The sequence below is a fragment of the Pseudonaja textilis genome, chromosome 13 (genome assembly GCF_049901715.1).
Source record: "Pseudonaja textilis isolate UNSWEBS1 chromosome 13, rPseTex1.2, whole genome shotgun sequence".
Taxonomy (NCBI): domain Eukaryota; kingdom Metazoa; phylum Chordata; class Lepidosauria; order Squamata; family Elapidae; genus Pseudonaja; species Pseudonaja textilis.
This window is the reverse complement of record NC_142002.1, coordinates 10,097,331-10,124,371: the sequence shown is the minus strand read 5'-3', so window position 1 is coordinate 10,124,371 and position 27,041 is coordinate 10,097,331. Positions and strand designations below refer to the sequence as shown.

General features: G+C 40.4%; 1 protein-coding gene across 1 annotated transcript in view; it reads right to left on the bottom strand.

Moving 5' to 3' along the window:
- ACAN (aggrecan) overlaps positions 1–26,660 on the bottom strand; it is a 69,516-nt gene extending 42,856 nt beyond the window's left edge. Inside the window, exons 1-5 of the mRNA XM_087941345.1 lie at positions 26,322–26,660; positions 7,934–8,013; positions 4,845–5,231; positions 2,904–3,078; positions 527–654 (exon numbers count right to left, since the gene is read on the bottom strand). Of these exons, the coding sequence (XP_087797471.1) occupies positions 527–654; positions 2,904–3,078; positions 4,845–5,231; positions 7,934–8,006 (763 nt within the window). The 5' untranslated portion in view covers positions 8,007–8,013; positions 26,322–26,660. The remainder of the gene's footprint in view (positions 1–526; positions 655–2,903; positions 3,079–4,844; positions 5,232–7,933; positions 8,014–26,321) is intronic.
- Between the last annotated feature and the right edge of the window lie 381 nt (positions 26,661–27,041).

Sequence of the window (27,041 nt, the reverse complement as noted above, 5' to 3'; positions counted from 1 at the left end):
TTTGATATCATTATTATCTAGCTAAGATGTGACTCTAGTTTCAAATTCAAGAGATTCTGTGGAACTCTTGATTCTATGGAACTCTTGAATGGGTATCTGTAGATGGATAAGGGGAATGAACAAAGAAGAACAAGATGAATCTTTGCTTTGATGGTGGATCAAAGTGGTTGATCTTAAGAGCTGCTCTGCAACTGCTTCACATGGTCCTCACATTGATTTACCTTGAACATTTTCTTTTTTTGATGTTGCCTTTAATTGTGCTGATTAAAATATCCACAGTACCCTTCTTGAGTGTTGTAGATATCCCCAATATTTTAGAGGACAAGAACTCCCATTTAATAATCTTTGTATAAGTTGGGTTGAGAGCTCACAACCCTAAAAAGCACCTAAAAGCACATCAAATCAATGTGTTTATTTTGCTGCTTAAATCATTGAGCAATGTTTTAAACCCTGCACAAGTTATCATTAAGGCCTTCTAGCTGAAGAATAGAATACAAGTGTGTTGAGTATAAAAAGAAACCATTACCTTCCATTTCCTGTGCATAACAATAGACATCATATGTCTCATCTGTATCTCGAACACCATATGTCCTCACTCCAGGAAATTCATCCTTGTCACCATAACAACCTTCTCGAGGATGATGCATTGGGTACCTAGTTTAATAAAAGAGTTAGGGAGAGCAAAATTTATTTTCATGGGGAGAGGACAGTGAAAGGAAATAGTATATTCTGGGATAGAAATAATTTCTAGAAAAATCAAAAAGATAATTGAGACTGAAGGAGCATTTGGAACGATAGCTTTTATGTTAATTGGAAAACTAACATGGAGAACCTTCACTTTGTGGACAAATGAGTTCCATCATTCAGTTCTCTGGCTTCTCACTCTTTTCAAGCTTCATTTTCTTTCTTTAAATTGTCCATCCCATAATTTTTTGCTCATAAAAGTAAGAGATTTCTCCCTTAGGGAAACTCTTGATCCAAGCCCTGATAGTAATGTTTCTTTCTTTAAAAAAAACATAGAATTACAAGCTGTGATTGTTTTCTCTGGCTCTACAGAGAAACAGAAAGAATTGGGATTATGACTCAGAAGGACAAGCTTATGAATTGGTGACACTTTCACTGCCAGGAACTGTATGTAGCATGTCAAAGTGCCTAGGACCACAATGATTGAGTCATGTGGGTAGGATTAGATTAAAAAAATATTTGAGAGAGAGAGACTTTTAGTTTCAGGTGCCATGATATAAAAAAAGATGTTGAAACACTAGAAAAAGTGCACAGAAGAGCAACAAAGATGATTAGGGGACTAGAGGCTAAAATGGTTGGGTATGTCGAGTTTAATGAAAAGGACTAGGGTGAGATGTTAGCAGTGTTCCAATATCTCAGGGGCAGCCACAAAGAAGAGGGAGTCAAGCTATTCTCCAAAGCACCTGAGGGCAGGATTAGAAGCAATGGATGGAAACTAATCAAGGAGAGAAGCAACTTAGAACTAAGGAGAAATTTCCTGACAGTGAGAACAATTAATCAGTGGAACAACTTGAATGCTCCAACTGTGAATGCTCCAACACTGGAAGTTTTTAAGAAGAGTTTGGACAACAATTTGTCTGAAATGGTATAAGGTTTCCTGCCTGAGCAGGGGGTTGGACTAGAAGACCTCCAAGGTCTCTTCCAACTCGGTTATTCTGTTCTGTTCAGTTGTTTTGGATTTTTTTCCAACTTGGTTAAGACTCTTGTAGGGCTTTTACTGTAGCTCAATGAGTTTCCTACCTTTAACTGTTAGGAAACCATGATGACTGAATTCTGGAGCTTTAAAACTCAGGGATGAAGCCTCAAGTTGCCCATCTCTGCCTTGCAGCACAGTTATACAAAACTTAACCTTCTGGAAGTCACTTAACTACAAATCTCAGCAAGCAAGCCAATCTGTGAGGGATGGTGGGAGAAGTAGTTCAGTGACACCTGAAGATCTATAGTCAGTGCACCAGAAAAAAAATTTTTCTGGCTAATATTATCCAGGCCAGCAGAATTCTGTGGAGAGAGAAACCTGACTCCTCACCTGCTCTAAAGCCTTCAGTTCTCATCAAATGGACAGGAGAGATAGCCAAGACACATAATTTCCCAGCCTTTCTCTAATTGTTGACCTACAGCACCACTTAATATTTCACCATGATTATTCTCTACCCTGTGTTTGCATAGAGCCAGGCTTCCCCATATTGGCCACCCTGGCTGGGGAACACAGAAATGTATTCTAGTTTACCCAGATGGTGTAGGAGATGAGCAGGAAGAGCCAGGTGGGGGAGTCAAGAATCAGTCTAGAGTCATTAAAGGTAAAGATAAAGGTTCCCCTCACACATATGTGCTAGTCATTTCTGGCTCTAGGGGGCAGTGCTCATCTCCGTTACACAACCGAAGAGCCAGGACTGCCCAAAGATGTCTCCATGGTCATGTGGCTGGCATGACTGAATGCTGAAGGTGCCCAGAATGCTGTTATCGTCCCACCAAAGTGGTCCCTATTTTTCTACTTGCATTTTTACATGCTTTTGAACTGCTAGGTTGGCAGAAACTGGGACAAGTAATGGAAGCTCACTTGGTGACGTGATGCTAGGGATTTGAACTGCCGAACTGTTGACCTTTCTGATTGATAAGCTCAGCATCTTAGCCACTGAGCCACCACATCCTCTAGAATCATTACATTCTCGTTCCCACAAATGGTTTAAATCCAATTCCTTTTGAATTCCACTGACTCTATCTTGTGCCAATTTAGTGATGAGTGTTGACTAGATTCTTGTATATAGACATGAACAAAACATCATCTTAACAGGAACTTAGTGTGTGGTCCCAATTCTTTGCTCCTGACAGATGTGTTGGAGGAAATGGTATACAACCCCCCTCCCCCGGCAATTGCTTACCTGACTGTTTGATCAGACAACCAACCAGCATCACATTGGTCAAAGCCATCATCATAGGCAGCCTGGAGCTGCTCAGGAGTTGCAATGACTGCACTGTTCTGGATGCATGCCTGTTTTGCCTTCTCAAAATTTAATGTGTAGCGGGTAGAGATGGCTCTGTAATGGAACACAATTCCTGGAAAAAACATTGGTTCAGTTCACACAACATGTTTCACTTGGCTATTGAACTAATCCAACTTCTGGATTGGTGCAACATTTTCATGCCTAGCTTTAAAAAATGGTTGAGTGTTTACAGGATGCTAGTTCCCCCCAAACTAGCCAATCTTTGTATGATGTAATTGAACCATTCATATCCATAGAGGTCAAGGACAAAATCTAAAACCATTTTCAGGCAAAAATGGTCAAATGACTGACTTCTTAGCCTTCCCATCTTCCTATGGAAAAAATGTGATCTTCATTTCGCACATCAAGTTTGACACTTAACACCCCACAAAAAAGCATGAATATTTCTGGCTTCACTCAATGAAATCATATCATCCAAACGGCATGGTGACCTCACAAGCCAAAGGAAGTGAAACCCAGTGAAAGTACATGTCATTTATACTGGAAGTAGTCACTTTATCCTTTGTTTGTGCATATGGTGTAGTTGTACTAATCCCTTTTGGACTCATCGATATCATTGTGATAGACTGTGCATTTGCAGAAGGGATGGCTTTTGCCAAAACAGACAATCCCAGATAGAGAGCCAGATCAAGGGAATGTGAATAGCAATAGCATGTGTATATATATATACATATATATACATATATATATGTTATAGTGTATAATATATATATTATAGTGCTTTACAGCCCTTTCTAAGTGATTTACAGAGTCAGCCTCTTGCCCCCAACAATTTGGCTCCTCATTTTATCCACCTCAGAAGGATGGAAGGCTGAGTCAATCTTGAGCCTGGTGGGATTTGATCTGCCAAATTGTAGGCAGCTGGCTACTGCAGAAGTAGCTTGCAGTACTGCACTCTAACCACTGCGCCACTGAGGCAATCCCAAGATGGAAGCAGGAGGGGAAAGAACTTCAGGGTAACTACACTCTAGAATCTTTCAGGATATATCTAGCAACTTAGATTATATTTTAATTTGGCAAGATTGATGTCAGGCTCAAGCCAAGAGATGAGATAGTGAATCTAATTGAAACTGATCCTTATACCCAATAGACAGAATCTTGCCAAACAAAAGCTATAACCTTTTAACCTTCATCATATCAACAATATATTAGTAATGCTTTTAGATTTATATTTGCTTCTTTGTCACACATTCAAATGAATATGATTTCAATGTAAACACGCTCAATGCAGATATCCCCTAGTCACTCTTCTTGATCATTCTTAGATCTCTGAATGACTCATTGTTCTCTTATTCCCACCTATACATTCAGGCTACTTAGCAGAATATTTTATTATGCTGGATCAGAGAATATTGTACATTTTTTTTCTAAAGCTCATCTCTAGTTCTTTTATTATAACACATACTGTAACTGCCATGAAACTTCCAAAATTTTAGTTGTTCATTCAGAGCAATCTAAGTGACAGTAGTTCATACTTTCTGACATTCAATTTAGCCTTCTGGCTCATAATTAAACATACCCTTTCATCAAAAGAAATGAAGACCAATAAAAATAAAAATGGAGGTACCAATAAAGAAGAATATTTGTATATTAGGGTTGAAATGAGAGGTCCTTGGTGCTCTCTGAGATTGGGGGTTTTCTTGCAGATGTTTCAATACCCAAATTAGGTAACGTCATCAGTGCTAGCACTCATGGAAACAACCAAGCTCAGAGAACACCAAGGACCCCTCATAAAAATGGAGGAGAAATTTGTAGCTTTCCCCCAATCAAAATTTGGAATTCCCCCTATTCCAAAGCAATAAAGATTTGCTTTCTCACCTTTAACTTTCACCTCCACCATGTCCTGGCTATCCTCGATACCATGAATGACTTCACAGCGGTAGATCCCCGTGTCATTGGACTGGAGTGTCTTGATTTCCAAAGTAGCATCAGTTGGTATGGAAGGATAATTGGGTAGAGAGATAGACTCCTGGTAGGCAGTGTTGACCCGTACCTGCCCATCCATGGCCACTAGAAGGACAACTTCTTTGCCTTCTGATAGTTTGCTCCATTTGATTCTTGGGGACACTGGTGGAGTGTTGGGAGCTGTGGTGACTGGCCTCAAAGTGTCGATAAAGTAGCAGGGAATGGTCAACGTTCTTCCCAGGGGAACCCGCAGGGGAGAACGTAAAGGTATGCTCACACTGAGTGTGCCGCTGTGATCTACTAATCCCCAAAAGAAAAGGAGAAAAGAAGAGTGAAATATCAGTACCACAGAATCATCCTTGTTGTTGAACAGGCAGAATCCTTTCCAAACCAGACCCCATGGAAGAACATTTTGCCGATAAAGAAATTTTGGATTCTCGAAAACAAAGAGGTTGACTCCAATATTTGATTGTTTGGAAACATTTTCCTCCTTCCCAGTCTGAATGAGTGAATGAGAAGGATGTTAAAGCTCCCAAGCTTATCAATGCATTTCGTACTAAATATCCTGATAAACCCTAAAAAATAGTATTATGGTGTTACATGTATATTTTCTGTTACCTTCTATTTTTATCTTTTATAGGACGAATGCCTCTTTTGCAGGAGGGCCGAATGTCAAACATCAAGATTTTCTCCCTTTGCATTGCATCTTTCAGCTGTCATAAGTAACGGGAGGAGGAGGGGGGATATGGTTATGGGAAGTGAGCTGGAGGTGTTACAAAACAGAACTGTATAAGTTGGGGGAGGGGGAAGGTTCTTGCTTAGGCTTCTATCCTTATGCTATGCACAGCTGCAACTCTTTGTCAAAATATGTCAAGGTCAATGGACAGAGGCCTCATCACCACCTGGAGATGCCCACATGATGCTATACACAACTTTTAATTGGATGAGCCAATTGAACTATTGGGGGTAGGAACCTTGCCATCACTTTGTATATGTGATTTATGTGCCCATTTTCTCAGATTCAGAATTCTTTTGTTGCTACCCCTTGATTTCTAGTAAAAGATATCTTTTCTCTAATTAATGGAGTCTAAGTATTTCTTTCTTGGATTTTGAATGGAGCACCAGCTGTCACTATGTGATTTCATAGTGCTGGAAAGGCCATCAAAAGTCTATTGTATTACAGCAGGAAAAACAGAAGTCTGAACAGTAGGAACAGGCTCAGTTGTTAGACTGAGCCTGTTCCTACTTAGACTTAGACTGTCTACTATTGACCTCACCCCTTTCCTAAGAGGTCTGTAGGGGCCGTACACAAGCACACCAAAGTGCCTACCACCCCTGTCTTATTGTTTCTTTTATTTTCTTATATGTATCCATGCATTCATAACTATGTTTATACTTATACCTATTATCTTGTAAGCAATTGACAAATCAAATAAATAAATAAATCCAAGCAATACGGAATTATTATTGTCCACCAAAGCTCTTTGATTGCTCTATTGTTGTTTTTTTAGTGGGAAACTCCTACCCATGAAGAAGCAGGCATTCAACTTAAGGGTCCTCTTGGACTTCTTCTCAAAGAGAAGGTGAAGTCCATGGCCATGGAGGTTTTGCTTGGCTTTGATGGTACACTAACAATGGCCCTACTTGTGTAAAAAGAACTTCACTAAAATGGCTCATGCCCTTCCCATTAGCTTACTAGCCTTCTCTTGTATGCTGTACATGGGACTGTTTAAAAACCTACTTGGAAGCTACAGAGGGTCCAGATTGCAGCAGCCTGTGTGTACTCACTAATTTGTGTCATTGAGAGAACATTATGCATGTGCAACAACCCTATACGAGTTGCCAATAAGCTTCTAAGTTCAATTTAAAGTACTGGTTTCAATCAATATAACCCTCTATGGCTTGGCACTTGGTTGCTTCCAAGGCTGCTTTCTCCGGTTAGAATCAGCTGGAGCTGCACAACTATTCCAGAAGAAGCAGCTTTGTGGTTCCTCACTTCCAGGAGGTGAAAGGGATTGTGGTTCCTCAATTCTGGGAAGTCGCTTCTTTGTGGCAGTGCCGCCCCTTTGGAATGGCCTCCTGGTTGACATTAGTTTGGCTCTCTCTCTCTCTAATGGCCTTTTGCAAAAAACTTAAAACAGAGCTCTTTTGTAGAGCATTTGGGGACTGAGCCCACTTATTGTCATTTCGCTTGTTGTTTCTCTACTATATTTTATCCTTCTTCTTTAGTTTCTGCTGTGGTCATTTTAGCTGTAAGTGTATGCATCTCTAAAATGTAGAGAGTTCCTTAAGACAAGGGCAGAGGACACGAAGTCTTCTGGATGTACAATAAGAGCCACAACTTCCATAAACTCAACCGATATGCTTAATAGTATAGGATGATGGAGATTGCAAGTTACCGTCATGTAGACGGTAATATGACATTCCTTCTTGCTTTAGAAGCGGTTCAATATCACAAGATGAAAACTCTGATAAATTAGAATATAGAACAGGGGTTTCAAACTCAAAACCTGAGGGCCAGATCCGGCCCGTGGGGTGCTTAGATCTGGCCTGCGCGGCCGCCCTGGAAATAGTGAAGGACTGGCCTGGGGTGCCTCTGTCAGCAAAAATGGAGCTTGGGAGGGCTGCATTTTCAACCATGACAGCCTCCTGCAGCCCTCTGCCAGCAAAAATGGAGCCTAGGGAGGCTTCGTTTTCACTGGCAGAGGGCTGTAGGAGGCTGTCGCAGCCAAAAATGGAGCCTTTATGAGTGATGTCGAGCTGGCCACACCCATTCTGGCTATGCCCACCCCAGCCATGCCCCCCCGACCCCTGAGGTCAAACACAACCAAACACAGCTCTCAATCAAATCAAGTTTGACACCCCTGATGTAGACGAAGCAGCAGCATGCTAGTACTTTTACAAACTGAAAGGGCATTGTCAATTACTTCCCAGAAAAGGCACTGAATTGTTTCTGTTTTGTTTACAATTCATAGTAAAGATGAGCCCCAGGTGTGACATACCTAAAACTTCCACAGAGGTGGCTGCTGCAGCAATGACATGCAAACACACAAATGCTAGTAGTAAAGTGGTCATGCTTTTCCTGAAATACAAAGGATAATGAATTAGTATTTTTGGTACTGATGAACATAACAATAACCAAGGACAATTTTGCAGTCCATATCAAGCACATAGACAGACAGCAATATTTTATACAATGACGTGTTTAGGATTTCACCTTCTCTAGCTGGCAAGGAAGGGAAATACTCTGCATTTCAATATTTTGGATGTGCTGCCTATTACAGTCAATACGGATTTTAAATGAAGAGGTGACAATGTCCAGATTTCCAGATGTTGATGAGCTAGAATTTCCACATCCCTTACCATTGTTCAGACCAGCTGGAGTTGTTCAAAATTGGTGTTTAGTCACAGCTAGAAACTGGACGTACTCACCTCCTAATTAGCAGCTGCCTATTGCTGCTAAGGTTTATTAAACCACAGTTTTCTGATGCATCTGAACAAGGAAATTGGCTTAGGCATGGCACAAACTGTACTTGCAGCAATTCTTCAGTGAATTGAAATTTCACTATAAAAACTGAATACTCTAAAATGCAGGAGCTCAGCTGGCTTCATATCCAGATATCTGATGAGGCATAAGTTGATATTAAAGTAGAATTAGCTTAAGAACATAAGTGGAGAATAGAATATGGGTCAAGTTGAGCCAGACAATAAAGTGTACTTAATATACCAAGTCATATATTATTGGATTCCTAGGAAGGCCAAAAAAAAGATGCAGAAATCATCTTTCAAAATTCTCCAATTTAGTTCTGGTCAGATGGGGAATGAAAGAGGGAGAAGATAGGAGCAATTTCATGGAATCTTTCCAAGGACAAGTGAAATTCTCCAAACATTTTACCACTAAGGGTTTTTTTTACCATCTATCTAGCCTGCTATATCCACCACAATTTCTTTCTTGATAGCAATAGCAGTAACACTTAGACTTATATACTGCTTTATAGTGCTTTTACAGCCCTCTCTAAGCAGTTTACAGAGTCAGCATCTTTCCTACAACGGTGTGGGTCCTCATTTTACTGACCTCGGAAGGATGGAAGGCTGAGTCAACCTCGAATCTGGTGAGATTCAAACTGCCCAATTGCAAGCAGATGGAAGTCAGCAGAAGTAGTCTGCAATACTGCATTCTAACCACTCCGCCACCACAGTGGGAAAATGAACAAATGGATTACAGAATAAACTATTTCTCAATTTAATCCAGCACAAATGACCAAGACCAAATTAGTCAAAGCAGGATGCATTATAGAAAGATCTAGCTCTCTAGGCTCTGTTCTATAGTACTGAGAAAGATGGAATGAAAACGAGGAAGAGGCCAACTAGTCACAGGATGGATTGGTACCCCATTGGAAGCCTGGAAGGGCCAGATTAGGGCAACATCCTGGAGAAGATCTATCTATATGTCTGCTAAGATTCAACATCTAATTGATGGCACATAGTCAACCACTAATCAACATAGGTCCATAGCTGGAATGTCAAACTGAATGTACTGCTCTCCTGCTATATGTGGGTCTAGGTCTAGGACAACTCACCATGGCTAACTCATTGCAACCAGCTTGCCACAGCCAACTTCCCATTGGATAATTCCACACTGTATTAATCATTTCATTCAGTTACTTTTCTATTGATGACCACGTTTTCATTGAAATGATTGTAACTCTTGTATTTCTGGGTTGATTTTCTTTATTTTATTATTATAGGCCACAGTTCTGTGGAAATTAATGTTTTTCTTTGTTGAATTGTCCCATGGTGAGATGGCCCATTTTGGCTATATATTGTGATAAGATAAATGCATGAAAACTACCTTCTTTATATTTTGCAGCACAATAGAGCAAAATCAGATAATTTGTTCATTCATAGTGATATAGCCTGTTTAGCCAGATTTAAACTTGGTTTTTTCACCTTTGTAGAAAACCTCCAGCTCAGTAATTTAGTTTGATGTATTGTACAAACCCAGAAGGAGTTATTCAAGAAACAGGTTTAGTGGTGTTCTCCAAAGGCTGCCTACAGATGCTGATGTACTATGTCCCACTTAGCAAATAAAAATTTGTGCAGGTCTGCTGAATTCGGTGTATTCCAGCAAGTCCTGCCTCTTTCTATCCATGGACCCAGCAAATAAATAATTACTTTGGATTATGCTTGTTCTTTTTTTGGAGGGGGGTAGGTGAGTGGGGGGAAGAGAAGACTGAAAAAAACCCCTCATGTTTTGCTGTTATTCTCCACTGGGTGTTTTTTTGGAATCAATCAAGCTGTTAGAGAACAAAGAAAGACAAAAATCAAAACTGAGAAACTTTACAGCTCTTTGTTCTGGGTCATGGAGGAAAAGAACATCAAGTGCCTCAATTATTTTAGGGAAGTCCTTCCTTACTGGTCTGTCAACTACTTAATTGCAGAAGAAAAAAGGGAGGGAAGGAGATAAAAAAGACAATGCACAGAATGAAGCATTGCCCTGAAAAATGCCACCAGTCTTGCCAGGTTCACTTAATAAATTAACTTGCACCTTGAAGAAGCCAAATCTGCCCAAGGAGTTTTCTCTTGCATTCTATTTCTTAACGGGAAATATGCAAAAGAGACATTTTTAAAAAATAAACTAAGTCCTGAGAATTTTTCCTAGCTGTGAATATGTTGCCTTCACATTTGAATTGTTAATTTCACATTCTTTAGTCTTTTGCAAATGTTCATTAGACCTTCTTTAAAAAAATTTAATTAAATCAACCCTACTTCCATTCATTTTGTTCCATTTTATTTCAGCTTCTAAGCAGTTAGGAACATGATTACAAGCAAAATAACAATGTTAAAGGCAATAATAATTTAAAAACAGCAGCAACCCAGTCATTATAGAAAGCACACAATAAAAACACAGCTATACCAATCAATGTGAATATCATTTCAGTACAATATCATCAGTCTTTCCATAACTAACATTGAATGAGTATGTTCTTATTCAAACAACACAAACACAAAAGTTTCAAGGCAATGTAAGTTAATCATTAAAATAGTTGACTTCGTGCCCTTGCTACAGAGGAACTATACAGAGAACCATAAATCACTGAACTCTATAACTCTGATATTTGAATTATTAATTACAATATCACAAACCTTTCTATAACTAACATGGAATAAGTACACTCTTAGAAACACAAAAATTCCAAGCTAATTGAGTTGTTAATTAAAGCACTGAGCTCTAAAAATTCTGATACTTCAAACTATGTTTATTTATAACTTGGTTAATTTGTTATCTTTATTGCCTTGAACGAGGCTGAAACCTTTTCTCCTGATTAGCCTTTCTTAACTAGGACACCTCTGAATGTGTGGAGTTTCTGGAGAATTTAACTCCAGAATCTTTAACGCTTCCCCAAATGGCTGAGAATTATGGGAGATGAAGTTTATCTATCTGGGAGCATCCAGGTTGGAGCAGAGTGTCTTGGAGAACTTCACCATTTCCAAAAACAAGATGGCCATTGTTATGTCAAATCACTCATAGAGATGCTTAGAAGAACCATTTTGTACAAGGCTGAAAGTAGATGGAACAACCTTCTCATTTCAGTTTTTTTTAAAGAATAATTATTTTCTAGTGAGTAAAGAGCTGAATGAGTCACATCTGCATTTAAACAAGACCACAGATGAATGAAATGGCTTGAAATGGCCACACCTAGAATTAAAACCCAACATAACTTTTTCATAGCTTAACAGGGAGACAAACATGAAGGTTTTCTGCTTCACAAAGAAGCTTCTGTCTGCTTCCCCAGTCCGGGCTGTGGTTTGGGTGGATCCCAACGTGCCCTGCCCCTGGGTGCTCTTTCTAAGACCCCTTTGTTGTAGAAATTTCACACCTCCCTGCATCTCTCATCTTGCAGACACTTTTCCCACTCCTTGATTTTTATGGCAACTTTAGCTCTTGCGTGAGCCTTGAAAGACATCACATTTATCAAGTTTTAGATAAAGTCACACCCTTCCCTGGCCATCCATTACCCAGTCTTAAACCAAAGAGTAGCAATTTGTACAAATTGTTCAGTCAGCATATAATATATACATATTTAGTATTACTAGAAATATTTCTCTGGCCATTTCATTCCTCCAGATGTGGTGAGTATTCTACTATTGGAGGTTTTTAAGAAGAGATCAGCCAACCATTTGTCTGAAAACGGTACAGGGTTTCCTGCCTGAGCATTGGGTTGGACTAGAATTTCTCTGAGGTCCTTTCCAACTCTCTTATTCTGTTTTTAGATGCTTTTCCATGGAAGTATACAAGTAGAAGGTGGACGCTTGTGATGTACAGGCATCAGACTAGTTGTGGCCTGCTTATTGCAGCCAATGAGATTTCAGCTGTAATATCATATTTCTCTAAATGTCATTCCTAAAATTTGCCAAAGGACAACACTTGCTCTGAAATGAACATTCTCCTAGAATTTCTCTCCTTGGCTCAGCTGCCCTTTTTCCTTTCATTTTACATTACTGATGTGTGCATGTTTTCCTTTCTATCTCTCCAGAATCTGAAGCTAATCATTTTTCTGCTACTAGAGGAAATGTAGCTTTCCCAGTGTCCTAACAGCCATCAAGGCCATTGGGAAAATTATATTCTGGTGCCAATCATTGGGTCAAGGGAGAAAATGTCTTGTTGCATCTTTAGTAAGTGAGGGGAGCTAACTAACCTCACTGTTAATTGAATACTCAATCAGAAGGTAGGCATAAACCAGAGATAAACTCTAAACAATGGGAGAGATACCCCAAGGAAATCAATCAGAGCCTTAGAGTCCAAATTCAGGAAACCGACATAAACACAAGACGAGCAAACATTATATTTAATATGATTACCTATTTCACACATTAAGCTAAGACCATAGAGCTTAGAGTAATAGGGCTGGAAGGGATCTTGGAAGTCCAAACTTCCTGCTCAAGCAGAAGGCCTATACCATTCCAGACAAATGGCATCCAATTCTTCTTGAAAACCTCCAGTGATGGAGCATTCTCGACTTCGGAGGCAAGCCATTCCACTGATTAATTGTTCTCACTGTTAGAAAACTTCTCCTTAGTTCTAAGCTAGATGTCTCTTTAATGATCTTCCACCTGTTCCTTCTTAGACCATGGCAAGGTTCCCACAATGTATGGAACCCCAAGCAATCTGGTCCCATTGGAACAGAGGTCTCCAACCTTGGCCACTTTAAGCCTGGTGGACTTCAACTCCCAGAATTCCCCAGCCAGCTTCACTAAGACTTCAATACTCTATGCCTGCTTACTCTCTTGTCATCCCTTCCTCTGCAATCTCTCCACTCTAGGGAGTAGGAGGGGAAAGTAACAACCAACAGGCATGGTTGAATGGGGAATTCTGGGAGTCGAAGTCCACCAGGCTTAAAGTGGCCAAGGTTGGAGACCCTTGCATTGGAACATAACCTGGTGTTCCATGTGAAAATAGCTAGCCTGTGACAATCTCATGAGCTACCTCTTGAATTTCTTTTCTGTCCAACAGCATGTAATCTAAAGACACAATCCATCCATTTGTTCAGAGGAAATCTCCATGAGGCTCAGTCTCAAATACAGAGGTTTGTGTGTGCATGTGCAGTTTGCTGTGAATAGTTTTTTTTAAAAGCTGGATGATCCCCATTATAGAGTTTTTTTTTAAAAAAAAGGCCCCATCTATTCCATGGCTCAACAAAAAAGCTTCTATACGCTTGCACTGTAAGTCTATTGAGGGAAGATGGGCAGAAACAGCTGCTCATACCCATTCCCCTTGTATACACAGATGGATGGAGACTGGAGTAGTTGTATTTATGCAAACATAGGGCGAACTGTTCTGCTCCCCTCCAAGGAGAACAGGGAGTTTTTCAAAAGCAAATGCTATGATTTCCGCTGTTGCATCTTGTTTGGGTTAATTTAATATGTAGCCACTTGCTCTGTTTCTCACTCCACCTCAACAGCCATCCCAGCCAGCCTGCCACCCTTCTCTCTTGCCCTCTTCAGAAAAAGAGTGGAACTTTTTAAATAAGAATTTTTTAAGCAGGGGTCTTCAAACTTGACAGCTTTAAGACTTGTTGACTGCAACTCCCAGAATTCCTCCTCCAGTCATGTTAGCTCAGGAATTCTGGAAGTTGAAGTCCACAAGTCTTAAACTGGCCAAGTTGGAAGACCCTTATTTTAAAGGTCTTTCATGCTCCGCAGCAGCCAAAAGCCAGCAGTGTATGGACTGTGAGATGAACACAACTTTTGTTGCTGTTGCAGACACTGGCTATGGAAGGGCAAACACATGGGGTCCTTGGTGCTCTCTGAGCTTGCTTGTTCCCTTGCAGATGTTTCATTACCCAACTAGGTAACAGCATCAATGCTAGTTAAGCAGTGTAGTTTGCTCTCAGTTTATATTCCAATGATTTGCCCTGCCAGTGCTAGCGGGGTTGGTCTTAGAGGTTCTTTGGTTGTGCTGATGACTGTTGGCTTCTTTTGACTGGGATATTGTTTACTTGACTGTTGGTCTGATGTTAGTCTTGGAATTAAGCTATCCTGATCTGGGTGGTTATTGCTGGTGGAGAGGTGCTTGGATCTTTTGTTCTCCTTTTAGCTGGTTGATTGTCTCTTTTGCATTGTCTGTAGATGTTGTTAATGTCCGTGTATATCATCATCATCATCATCATCATCATCATCATCATCATCATTTTAGCCACTGTCTGTCTGCTGCAGGATGAAGGTCTCTTCTGCATGTTTCCAACCCATACGGTCCTGAGCTTTCTTTTGCCAATTGCACCCGCAATACTTGCTGATGTGGTCGATCCATCTTGTTTTGGGTCTCTTTCGTGGTCGCTTTTTTAATCAAGTGGGATCCATTCTATGGTCCACCTGCCCTCAGTTCTTTTTGCTATGTGACCAGCCTGTTTCCATTTCAGTTCTTTTACTCCCTTGATTATATCTTATACTTTTGTTTCTTCTCTAATCCAGTGTATGGGTCTTTCTATCTTGTGTTGTAATGCCAAGCATGTATCTTTCCATGGCTCTTTGTGACACTCGTAGCCTTTGGATTGATTGTGAGGTTAGTGTCAACTCAAAACATTTCTATGCCCATTTTATAGTTGCCAACAGAAAGTGAGGGAGGGGGGAAGGAGTGTGAAAGAGCAATGTAGCAGTTTGGAATTGAAAGTGCAATCCATTCATATTTTTCCAGAGATTGTAACTAGGCAACTGAAGTTTCTGCTGTGCGAAAATCTAATTGGAGAACATGATCAGGATCAAGGGTGACAGTGAATTATGTGTCTCAGAGTTTGCTACATCCAGGTCATGCTGACATGTTAACTCCCAATAAATCCTTTGTAGTTTTGGAAGTTTGGTGCAAGGCTCATGATTTAATTGGGGTAACTGCCAGAATCCTGACAGCTAGTGACCATGTTTCTCTGGCATATGTTAGAGCAGGTAGCAGACACTGATTGAAAACCTTTCTCTTCAAGCATACGGGGAGATTTTTCTTGAAAATTATGCTTAGCTTGCCAAATGTCTGCCAATCACATTTAACACGCTGTTCTACTTCCTTTATTGTATCATCTTCCATTGAGATCTGTTGGCCAAGGTGTATGTAGTGATCTATTATGACTAGTTCTTCTCAAGATATAAAATCTTTCTTATCAAATATAACCTGGCTCTTTTTCAGGCTTATTTTTGAGCCAAATGGTTTTCCTGCTTTGTACAGCTCTTGTATGTGTCTTTGTAGCTCTTCTGGATCTTGTGACATGAGAACAACACTATCTGCAAATCTTAAGTGATTTAAATAGGTGTCATTGATTTCTACTCCATCTTTTACCCAGTCTAGTTTGTGAAATAATTCTTCAAGGCAGGCTGAGAAAAGGATAGGTGATATTGTATCACCTTGAAATATACCTCATTCTATGTTGATTGCCACTTTAAGATCGTTAAGGCAAATTGTCGCCATTATTTTTAATGTATCTATTGATGGCTAATTTGTCAGCAAGCCAGGCTTCTAGAAATTCCTTGCGGTTTTTGGAATTGACTTGATCTAGGATGGTTATATTTTCCCAATTGAAGCTATGGTTAAGTCTGTTTATGTGTTGTGAAATAGAATAGAAATCTTTATGGGCCAAATGTGATTGGACACACAAGGAATTTGTCTTGGTGCAAATGCCTTCAGTGTACATTCATCAAGAATCAAGAATCATAAGATACAACACTTAATAACAGTCATAGGGTACAATATGCAATCAAATCATACTAGGAAACAGTAAATATAAATCGTAAGGATACAAGCAACAAAGTTACAGTCATACAGTCACAAGTGGGAGGGGATGGGTGATAAGGAGTGATGAGAAGATTAATAGTAATAGTAGTGCAGACTTTGTAAATAGTTGGACAGTGTTGAGGGAATTATTTGTTTAGCAGAGTGATGGTGTTTGGGGGAAAACTGTCCTTGTGTCTAGTTGTTCTGGTGTGCAGTGCTCTATAGCATCATTTTGAGGGAAGGAGTTGAAACAGTTTGTGTCCGGGATGTGAGGGGTCTGTAGATATTTTCACAGCCTTCTTTTTGACTTGTGCAGTATACAGGTCCTCAATGGAAGGCAGGTTGGTAGTAACTGTTTTTTCTGCAATCCTAATTATCCTCTGAAGTCTGTGTCTGTCTTGTTGGGTTGCAGAACCAAAATTAAAGAGATTTCATTGTGTCTTCTGGCCTGATGGGCAACATGGCAGCTGGCTTTTTCAGGGCAGTGGAAATTGTAGTGGAAGCCTTTGAGGAGATGACCAAATTATGGGAAGGGGAAACTTTGCAACAGCCAAATGCTCATCCCCAGTGCAACGCTGGGAAAGAAAAAGTAGAAGCAACAGCAGCAGCAGACAGATAGGAGTATTGGAAATGTCTTATTTAAAACCGATGAACCTGCCTGTTGGTCTCTAAAATGAAATGAAGACGCCGAAGGCTCTGGGAGAGTTGACTCCAGCTGCATACCAATGTGCCTCCTTGTGAAAAATAAAGGCAGGGCTGTGCCAATATTATTTTTGTTTTAAGCCAAGCACCAAGGAAACTTATACAGGACTCCCCACATAAAGTGAGCAAATAATGGAGGCTGGGATAGATGCAAATCACCTTGTTGCGTTTGTCTGGCTGTATTTGAATTTCTACTGGATTGGGAAGAAATGAGCATGGGATAGGAATCAAGAGGGCTGGACTAATAACAATCCCATTTTATAATTACTGACTATAAATCGGGGAGAAGAAACTGGGAATTGAATGATGTTTCTATAAAAGTCCATGGATGGTGTTACATAAAATCAAACATAAAAGTGCATCCTGTTGTTTTTGGCCCCTGTTTTCTGCTCCTGGCATAGCATTGTCTCAGCTTTGTGTGTGAGAATTGCAGAAATGATGGACCATTCCAATCTTGAAAAGTTTGCTTAAGTGAGCAGGTCTTGAATAATAACCTCAGCAAGTATCTACCCCTATTGTGCCCATGGACATTTGCATTGTTGTAGAGCAGAATTATCGTGTCTGAAATGGGCCAGATTTCTCGGGACTGGCAGTACTGGAAAGTTAGGAATCCATTAGAAAAGCCAGTCGGAACTCCCAGGAGCTCGGTGGAAGCAACATGCTAAATTCTAAATCTGGATGAACAAAATATGACTTTCAGAAAATGGGATAGCTCAATGATAAAAAAAAAAAAAGGCATGATGGCCTAGAACATCCAATATGTTAAAATAATGATCAATTAATAGAGCATGCTGGATGAACTAGGCCATCGTGCCCGTTTCCATAATGCATTGATGAGTTGGTCCAATTTTATGCCAAAATCCAACCATTGTAAGAGTAGGTTGCTGGTTATATTGGTGTAACATGCAGTAGTGTAAATGGGTGTTAAAGATTTATCCCTTTTGTTTGAGTCATATTGATATAGAGTTTCCTGATTGGGCAGAGGGTTGGCCCAGAAGACCTCCAAGGTCCCTTCCAACTCTATTATTCTATCCCTGTGATGGCAAACCTGTGGCACGCAGAGCCATTTGTGCTGGCATGCGAGCCGCAGGCAAACTTACCTCACTGCACATGTGTGTGCCTCACAGCTGATTTTCAGCTGGTTTGAGGCCTTTTTTGGGCCTCCCAGGCTTGAGGAAAGCCTCTGCAGCCTGAAAAATAGGCCTGTTTCATCATTTCTTGTATTTCCAGAAATACTGGCCTATTTTTCAGGCTGCAGAGGCTTTCCTCAAGTCTGGGAGGCCCCAAAAGGCCTCAAACCAGCTGAAAATCAGCTTGGAGGCACAGTGCAGGTAAGGGGGCGGGGGATTGCGTGCGCATGCACAGGGGTGTGGGGTGTGCGCTCGCATTGCCTTCTGGGTGCTAGCACGCGAGCGCACCTGTGCAAGTGCGCGCACAATTTTTTGGCACAGGAGCCCAAAAAGGTTAGCCACCACTGTTCTATGCTGTTATACTCATCCATTGTAAAGGTGGCTGAGATGACAGCACTTAGAGCAATAGCACTTAAATTTATATACCGCTTCATAGTGCTTTTCAGCAGAGTTGCTCAACCTTTCTGACTTTGTGGACTGGTGAGGGTGGGGGAGAGAGGGGATGGGTCTGCATGAGTGGCAGGCAAGAACACTGGTCCACACAACTTTATTTACATGAGTGGTGTGCACATGCTCGCCTGCTGCTCATGCAAATGTGGCATATATGCGCACGCTCGCCCTCTGTTCACACAAGTGGGGGGTGCACACCTTCGCGCTTGTCCATTGCTTTGGGTGGCCCGGCTCTGAACAGCTCATGGCCCAGGAGTGGGACATGGCCGGGGGGTTGGGGAATCCCTGCTTTGCAGCACTGTCTGAGCAGTTTACAGTGTCAGCATGTTGCCCCCAAACAACCTGGCTCTTCATTTTACCGACCTCGGAAGGATGGAAGGCTGAATCAACCTTGAGCTGGTCAGGATTGAATACTGCATTCTATCCACTGTGCCATCATGGCTCTTGGTGGATGTTACATCTTGCAGGATTGTGAAATGTTTTTAAACATTTGGTTTTGTTTTTTGTTTTTTAAAAAAGATTATTGTGGTAGGAGGGAATGCTTTACCTGCTATTTTACCTGTTCTCATTTTTCCAGACATATAATTGAAGAGCAATTCTAGAGCAATTCTGTCTTTATTTTTGTAAGGTTAGATAGGAAAGACCTTGAGAGTCTGGGCAAAGAGCTGTTGTTAAGGGAACAGTCAGATAAGAGACAACGTAGCCTGCAATTGTATAGTGGGTGGAAACAGTTTCTCAGGCTGTAAAGGAGACAGGTATGAGGTAGTTTTAGACTTGCAAGGTTGAGGTTGGCCTTGCAGTGTAAACCAGATAAGGAACACCAAGCAGATGAGTTAATTCTATAGTACTTAATTGGGTGGAAACTGCTGGTCTTTCATATCAAATAAAACCAACTTATCTATGACGAGTGGGAGAAGCTTTGTTGCTTTCCCTGCCCTCTCAAAGTTAATATGCAAGAGCAACATAAGGGTAGAAGAGAAATGTACGAGAGAGACATGCATATGAACAAAGGGAGTCACAGGTTCATGCATGTCAACCCAATCCTGTGCTCACATATGATGCAGCTTGCAGGGACTTGCAGAATGCAAAAAAAAATGTATAAAGTTATTATGTAGGTGAACCTCATGAGTGGATCTAAATGGGATAAAGCCCCAGAAGAAGATCATAAATTCTTTTTGGAACCCTGATGAAGGTGGAGCCAGAACAAGATGGTGGTAGAGCAAATGAAAATGGGAGAATCTGATAGGTGGGGCAGGAAGCTACCAGAGAAGCCATTCATATTTCTTTTTCTAGATGTGTAGAAAGAGGACTTCAACAGGTGCAACCTGTCATTTAATTTTCTAGAGAAATAAAGAGCTGGGAGCTTGCCAGGTTGGCTTATTCTTGCTCTATTGGCACAGCTGATGCAAAGTCTGAGGACTGTGTGATTTCTTCTTAAATCAGAGCTTTCCATTCCTTTAAAGGAGGACTGGGCAAGTCAATTATTTCCAGCCAAGGAGTTGTATACTTAACTGGATTGAAATGTATTTTTCTAAGCCTTTGATGGGAGTGGGGGTCCAATTGTGTGGTCTTTTTGCTCTAGGCCAGATTGAGAGTCAGCAGGCAAGCAAGTGAACAAAAATCACTAGAAAGGGCAGCTTTAATAGGTCATTTGGTTGCTGAGGTTTGCATGTCTGATCTAGGAGCATTCTGGGGAAGATGCAAATGAATCTGGGATCCTCACTTTAAAGCAAGGATTGCAGATGAATCCAAGACCATATGAAGCTCTCCTAAGATGACACTGTAATTTTTTTTACTGGAATACTTTTTGCTGTTTCATTTTAGAAATGACAATGGAAGAAAGTCTTCCACGCTAAACACACTTCCTTGGAGCCCTGCCAGAATGAACAGAGCATATCAGCATTTCACCTGTCTCAGTGACACTGAAAAGACAACAACTACAGACCCTTCAACATTTCAGTGTCATTTCATTAGCAGCACATTGTCACTATCCACCAGCCAGAGTGTGACCCTAGCTATGAAGGAGTTACCTATCATTAACTTGTAGCCATGAGAAATGAATACTGAAAGCTAGTTAGGCAGTCATTGCACACAACCTGGCCAAAAAAGAAAAACCCAAACAAACCCTACATCAAAAAAAGCTTGTAAATTTGCACATGTTTAGAATTAATGATTTAAAAAACAGAATAATAAGAGTTGGAAGGGACTTTGTAGGTCATCTAGTCCCAACCCCTCACCCAAGCAGGAGATCCTATACCATTTCTGACCAATGGCAGTCCAGTCTCTTCTTGAAAGCCTCCAATGATGAAGCACCCACAACTTCCGAAGGCAACTTCTGTTCCATTGATTGATTGCTTTCACTGTCAGAAAATTCCTCCTTATTTCTAGGTTGAATCTCTACTTGATCAGTTTCCATCCATTGTTCCTTGTCTGGTCTACAGGTGCTTTGGAAAATAGCTTGACCCCTTCCCCTCTGTAATAGCCCCTCAAGTATTGGAAGATGCTATCATGTCACTCCTAGTCCTTCTCTTCCTTAGACCAGGCATGCCCAGTTCCTGTAACTGTTCTTCATATAGAATAGATTAGATAGATAGATAGATAGATAGATAGATAGATAGATAGATAGATAGATAGATAGATAGATAAAAAGATATAGATATAGATAGATAAAAAGATATAGATATAGATAGATACAGATACAGAGATATAGATATAGATAGATAGATAGATAGATAGATAGATAGATAGATAGATAGATAGATAGATAGATACACAATAATAGATTTGGATGGGTCCTTGTACGTCATCTACTCTCATCTCCCCATCCAAGCAGGAGACTCTATACCATTTCTGACAGATGGCAATCCAGTCTGTTCTTGAAAGCCTCCAGTGATGAAGCCCCCACAGCTTCTGAAAGCAACTTCTGTTCCATGGATTGATTGTCCTCACTGTCAGAAAGTTTATCCTTATTTCGAGGTTGACTCTTGTTCAGTTTCCATCCATTATTCCTTGTCTGGCCTTCCGCCTTCCCCCATCTTCCAATACTTTTCATCAGTATTGATAAAAGTACTGGTTTATTGCCTTTTATTCAGTGCCTACCTCCTCAAAGACAAAATGCTTCCTTTTCTAATCTCTTAGGAAGCTTTAAAGTTAAATGGACTAACTAAACAGGCCTTTAGATCAAGGCAGCATGATGCAACCTTTAGAGGGTTGGATTTGAAAAATCTACCCTCAGCCATCAAAGCTGAGGTTAATTTTGAATCAGTCATTTCATCCCAACCTGTTTCACAAAGTTGTTGCTAGCACTATATGAATTGCTTTGAAGTAAAGGTGTAAATTCGAAACAGACCATTTCTGCTGCTGTTTTGGGTTGAGAATACTTTGATTTGAGACCAGGTAATCGTCTGTCATGCTGGAACAGAAAAGAATGGCCTCTTCCAATATCAGAAATTGGAATGGGATGCAAGACATTATGATGTTAAAAGGCTTTGTAAATTTTTAATAGGTGCAGAGAAAAAAAATGGTGGAAGATCCCTAAAGGATAAGCAGGAGATAAGGCTAACAGATGGAGTTTTATTTAAAACTAAGAGGCACAACTTGAGATGAAGGACATACTGAGCTTGAGTGGAATACTAATAAGAGAAATCAAATTGGGACAAAAAAAGGTTAATTCATTTAAACATCAATTCATTAAAAATGACAAAATCAACTGACCAACTCTGGATGACTTTAAGCTTGGAAGCTAAGCAGGGCTCTACCTGGTCAATCTTTGGATGAGAGAAGGCCAGGGCAAACTATTTCTGTAATTTTTTGCCTAGTAAATGGCATGGATGGATCCAGGCTTAAAGTCATTAGATTCAAAAGCATTTCTTTGCTTTCATATATGATGTAGTGGTTAAGGTACAGTCTAGAAAGCCGGAAATTGTGAGTTCAAGTCTCACCACAGGCACAAAGCCATCTGGTGAATTTGGGCCAGCCAACTTGCTCTCAACCCTAGGAAGGAAGCAATGGCAAACCACTTCTGGAAAACCTCACCAAGAAAACTGCAAGGACTTGTCCAATCAGTTGCCAGGAGCCACACACAGACACACACAGACACACACAGACACACACACACACACACACACACACACAGAGAGAGAGAGAGAGAGAGAGAAATATTTAACAGCAATCTGAGCAATTCCCACCTCCCATCCCTTGCAATTTTAAATATCCCAATACAGCAGCAACTTTTAGAAGTGTGTTAGATTATACACCCCTGCGTCTAGTCCAACCCCCTGACCAATCAGGAGACCCTACACCATTTCTGACAGATGGCAGTCTAGTCTCTTCTTGAAAGCTTCCAGTGATGAAGCACCCATAACATCTGAATGCAACTTCTGTTCCATTGATTGATTGCTCTCACTGTCAGAAAATTTCTCCTTATTTCCAGGTTGAATCTCTCCTTGATCAGTTTCCATCCATTATCCCTTGTCTGGCCTTCAGATGCTTTAGAAAATAGCTTGACCCCTTCCTCCTCTCTGTGGCAGCCCCTCAAATATTGGAACAGTACTGTCATATCTCCTCTGGTCCTTCTCTTCACTAGACTAGCCAAGCCCAGTTCCTGCAACTGTTCATTGTATATTTTAGCCTCCAGTCCCCTAATCATCTTGATTGCTATTCTCTGCATTTTTTCTAGAGTCTCAACATTTTTTTTATGATATGATATGATATGATTTATCTCTATGGCTCTCATATGAGACTTGCTCTGTGTGAGAACTGTGATAATCTTTTCATGAGAAGGATGCCCATTTTCAATATCTATTGAACCAAAATGTGATTATGCTATAGGTATAAACCTTTGTTGTGATTGTTTTATTTATATAATCTACTGACTTCTATGAAAGTGTGTGCACCGTGGGTGGTTTGGGCTACTTCTAAAAAGTTTGTCAAACTTTTTCTGACACTGGCAGCATGTCTCATCTTTAAACTACTATGGTCGAGAGGTGGGGGGAACTGATTTATTCCCGGAGAAAAGCAGTCTCCTTTAACCATAGGGAAAAAAATGATTACGTGTATTTTGGGTCTTACCCATTAGCAACAACAAAAAAAAGAGTTTAAAGAACACACGAAGAACTAGGCTAATAGAATAAAGGAACATAATCCATGCATGTTCCCTGTTCTTTCTTCCCCCCCCCCCCTTTTTTTTTAAATGTATGTGGTCACATTTTTCTCTTTGGGCAAAGCATAATTCTAATTGGTTAAGGCTAAAGTTTAAGGGTTTGGCACCAGGCAGAAAATACAAGCATTCAGGATTAATGAAGGGTTTGAAAAAGCCGATTCCTTGAAGAAATGACACAGTCTCTTTTAAAATGAAACCACATTGAAAAAAAAAAGAGTTCTGTGCATTCATTCAAAAAGAAAGTAGGTCTTTAGCCATTTTAAGCTGATGTGTTGGATTTTTTGAAAAAAAAAAAACCCCTCGTCACTCTAGACCTTGTAAGAAGTCACCGGGGACATAGGATTATCGTCTTACAGCGAGAAACTTTTTTTAAAAGAAAAGGAGGATCTAAGGCCACTGTTCTCCCCCAGCTTTTAATGCTTTCATTCATCATCATTTGTATATGTTTTTTTTTTACATTTGCCAAATATCCCATCTTTCCAGACAGCTTTACAGGCCGAAGTAAAGATCAAGGAACAACATTCTGAGAACAAACCACCAAATATTACGGGTTTGTACCTTAAGGGATAATAGAACTCTTGGTTTGCAGATGTAGATCTATAATTTCACAATTTTTTAATGTCGAGCTTTAGTCTCTGAGTAATGAATAACCAAGAAAAATGGAATAATGACCAAGCACTTTGATACTGAACTGGGAAGATTATTTAGACATAGAATAACAGAGTTGGAAGGGACCTTGGAGGTCTTCTAGTCCAACCCCCTCTACTCAGGCAGAAAGCCCTATATACCATTTCTGACAAATGGTTATCCAATCTCTTCTTAAAATCTTCCAGTGTTGGACCATTTACAACTTCCGGAGGCAAGTTCTTCCACGGAAATCCTCATTTGTTAATAATGGCTTCATACATTGCTGCCTATATTCACACAAATTCCTTGACCTAGTTGGTGGATGAACCCATCTTTTAGGTTCTCACAACATAGTAAACCATAAACGAAAAAGATGGGTTGAACTTGTGGAACAAATCAAAACAAAAGCACATAGAAAACCCAAAATTAACATTACTAAACCTTAATATGATGTCCTAGTTCAGCTCTGCAGTTTCTGCTTGACCTGAATAAACTTGTTATGCCAAGGGAATCTTCATTTCTTAGTCTAACATACCTTATAGGGTTGTTGTAATAAAAAGAAAAGGGGAAAAATCTATTTGGGCATTTGTGATCTTTTAAGACAAAAAGGATGAGGGAGTTGTGTAGTTAATAAGCTTAGTGATGACATAACATTAGTGCTACTTTGACAGCTAAGCTCATGAATAATGCAAGTAGCTATCATACTGACTAAGCCTCTTTCTTTTTTTAAATGCCTATGTGCCTGCATCCTAACTGCATATTTGCAAACTTGTTAACTTCTTTACTCCAATAAATGCTTATCTTCTCTCGAGATCGCATTCCAAAGCATCCGTTGCATTTAGCCACGTTCCTCCCTCCATCTCTGCTTTTCCACTTTGCAAACATACATTGCTCTAAGCCATAATGTTTGATGGACTGTGAACCCAGCTGCTGTAGTTTGTAAACTAGGATGTTATGCATTGTGTGAAGCTGGTGAATTTGTGATTCAGTAAACTGCAGTTAAAGCAATCAGTGCTTAGTGTGATCCTAGTCTAAAGGTAGATTATTTGGGAAAGGACCCACTTATTGTCTGTAGGCCAGACAAGGAATAATGGATGGAAACTGAACAAGGAGGGATTTAACCTGGAAATAAGGAGAAATTTTCTGATAGTGAGAACAATCAATCAGTGGAACAGCTTGCCCTCAGAAGTTGTGGGAGCGCCATCACTTGGCACTTTCAAGAAGAGATTGGACTGCCACTTGTCAGAAATGATGTAGGGTCTCCCGCTTGGGCAGAGGGGGGGTTGGACTAGATGACTTACAAGGTCCCTTCCAGCTCTGATTATCTGTTAAATCTGTTAATGGTGCTCCTGTAAATTGGCTACATGCCAAGCAGATTAACAGAGCAGGAGAAATGGTGATATAATAATAATGAGAATCTGCAATAACCAACGTAACTTCCTAGTGCATTGGTCCTAGAGCTGGATCAAATCAGTTTGCTACTAAAGAACCCCCTCCCTCAATACTCTCTTATCTCAATTTAATGGGAGTTCACTTCTAACCCCTCCCTCATAAAACAATATCATTGAATTATCTATTTCTTTCTGTCTACAGATCCATTCCCACTACCCCCAAAACAAAATCAAGGAAAGAAGTTGTGTGTAAGTGTTGTTCCTTAACTTGGTTGCCTGGCAATGATAAGCATCCATCTACCCAACCATCCATCATGAACAAACTTTTTCTGTTGTGGCAGCCAAGTGCTCATGGATGCCACTTAATTGAAACAATTGGCAAAGAGAATAATTCCCACCCCCCTCCAATGTAGGCTTTAAAAGACATTCTGCATGTTTATATGGAGAAGGATAAGGTTTCCTCTGCTTAATCCAACATCCTTTTTTTAAAAAAGTGGAACAATTTTGCTAGGGAAGCATCAACATAACCTGAAGACATTCACCCCTGCTGTATGATCCCAATGCTGTCTAGCAGAGAGAAATGATGCACCCAACTTCCCTTGATCTCTACAAAAACCCTTATCAAGTACACACCTTAAAATGTAAAAACAGAAAGAACAGGTGGCATCTTACCTTTCACAAATCAGTGCCTTGAGAAGTTAAGTCCCATATGCCCAAATGAAGGCTAGAAGTCTCGTAGTCGTGTCTGAGGGAGTTCAGGAGGACAGGATAACTTCTGACCAGCCCTGTTAAGTCTTCACAGCCTCTAGATGTCCTTGCTTTTTCTCTGGGGTCACCTTGCCCCCACCCCCCCAAAAAAACAAAGTTCCTGGTACTGGTCTATCAAATTTTCAGTCGGAAAGGCAGCAAAAACAGCAGCAGGGTTAATATTAGAATGAAAGTCGAAATGAATGAAGAAAGGAGGGAGCGAAGTAACAGTCCAAGTTGAGCTGCAACCGTCTGCAGCAGAGTTTGTGACTCCTCCTGTTCTTCTTTAGATACCTCTTGCTCTAGTTGGTGGATTACTAAGGGGACTGAAACTTTGAGTCAGGTAGGCAAAGATCCAGGAAAAATAAGACATGGGCTAGAGTGGCAGGGGTGGGTGGGGATGGGGGTGGATAGGAGGGAAGGAGGGAGGCAGGAATAGGAGCAAAAGTATGAGCCAAACCTCTTGGAGGAAGGAAGAAACAGGGAAAGGCAGAAAGCTCTTGGGCATAAATGAAGGATTTTGCAAAAAAAAAAAAAATGTGGGATCCTCTGGAGGGAAAACTAGCCAGATTGTACATCACAAGTGTTTGAAAAGGAAGGTGTGAGCCAAGGAATAAGATTCAGAGGACCATGACTTAATTGAAA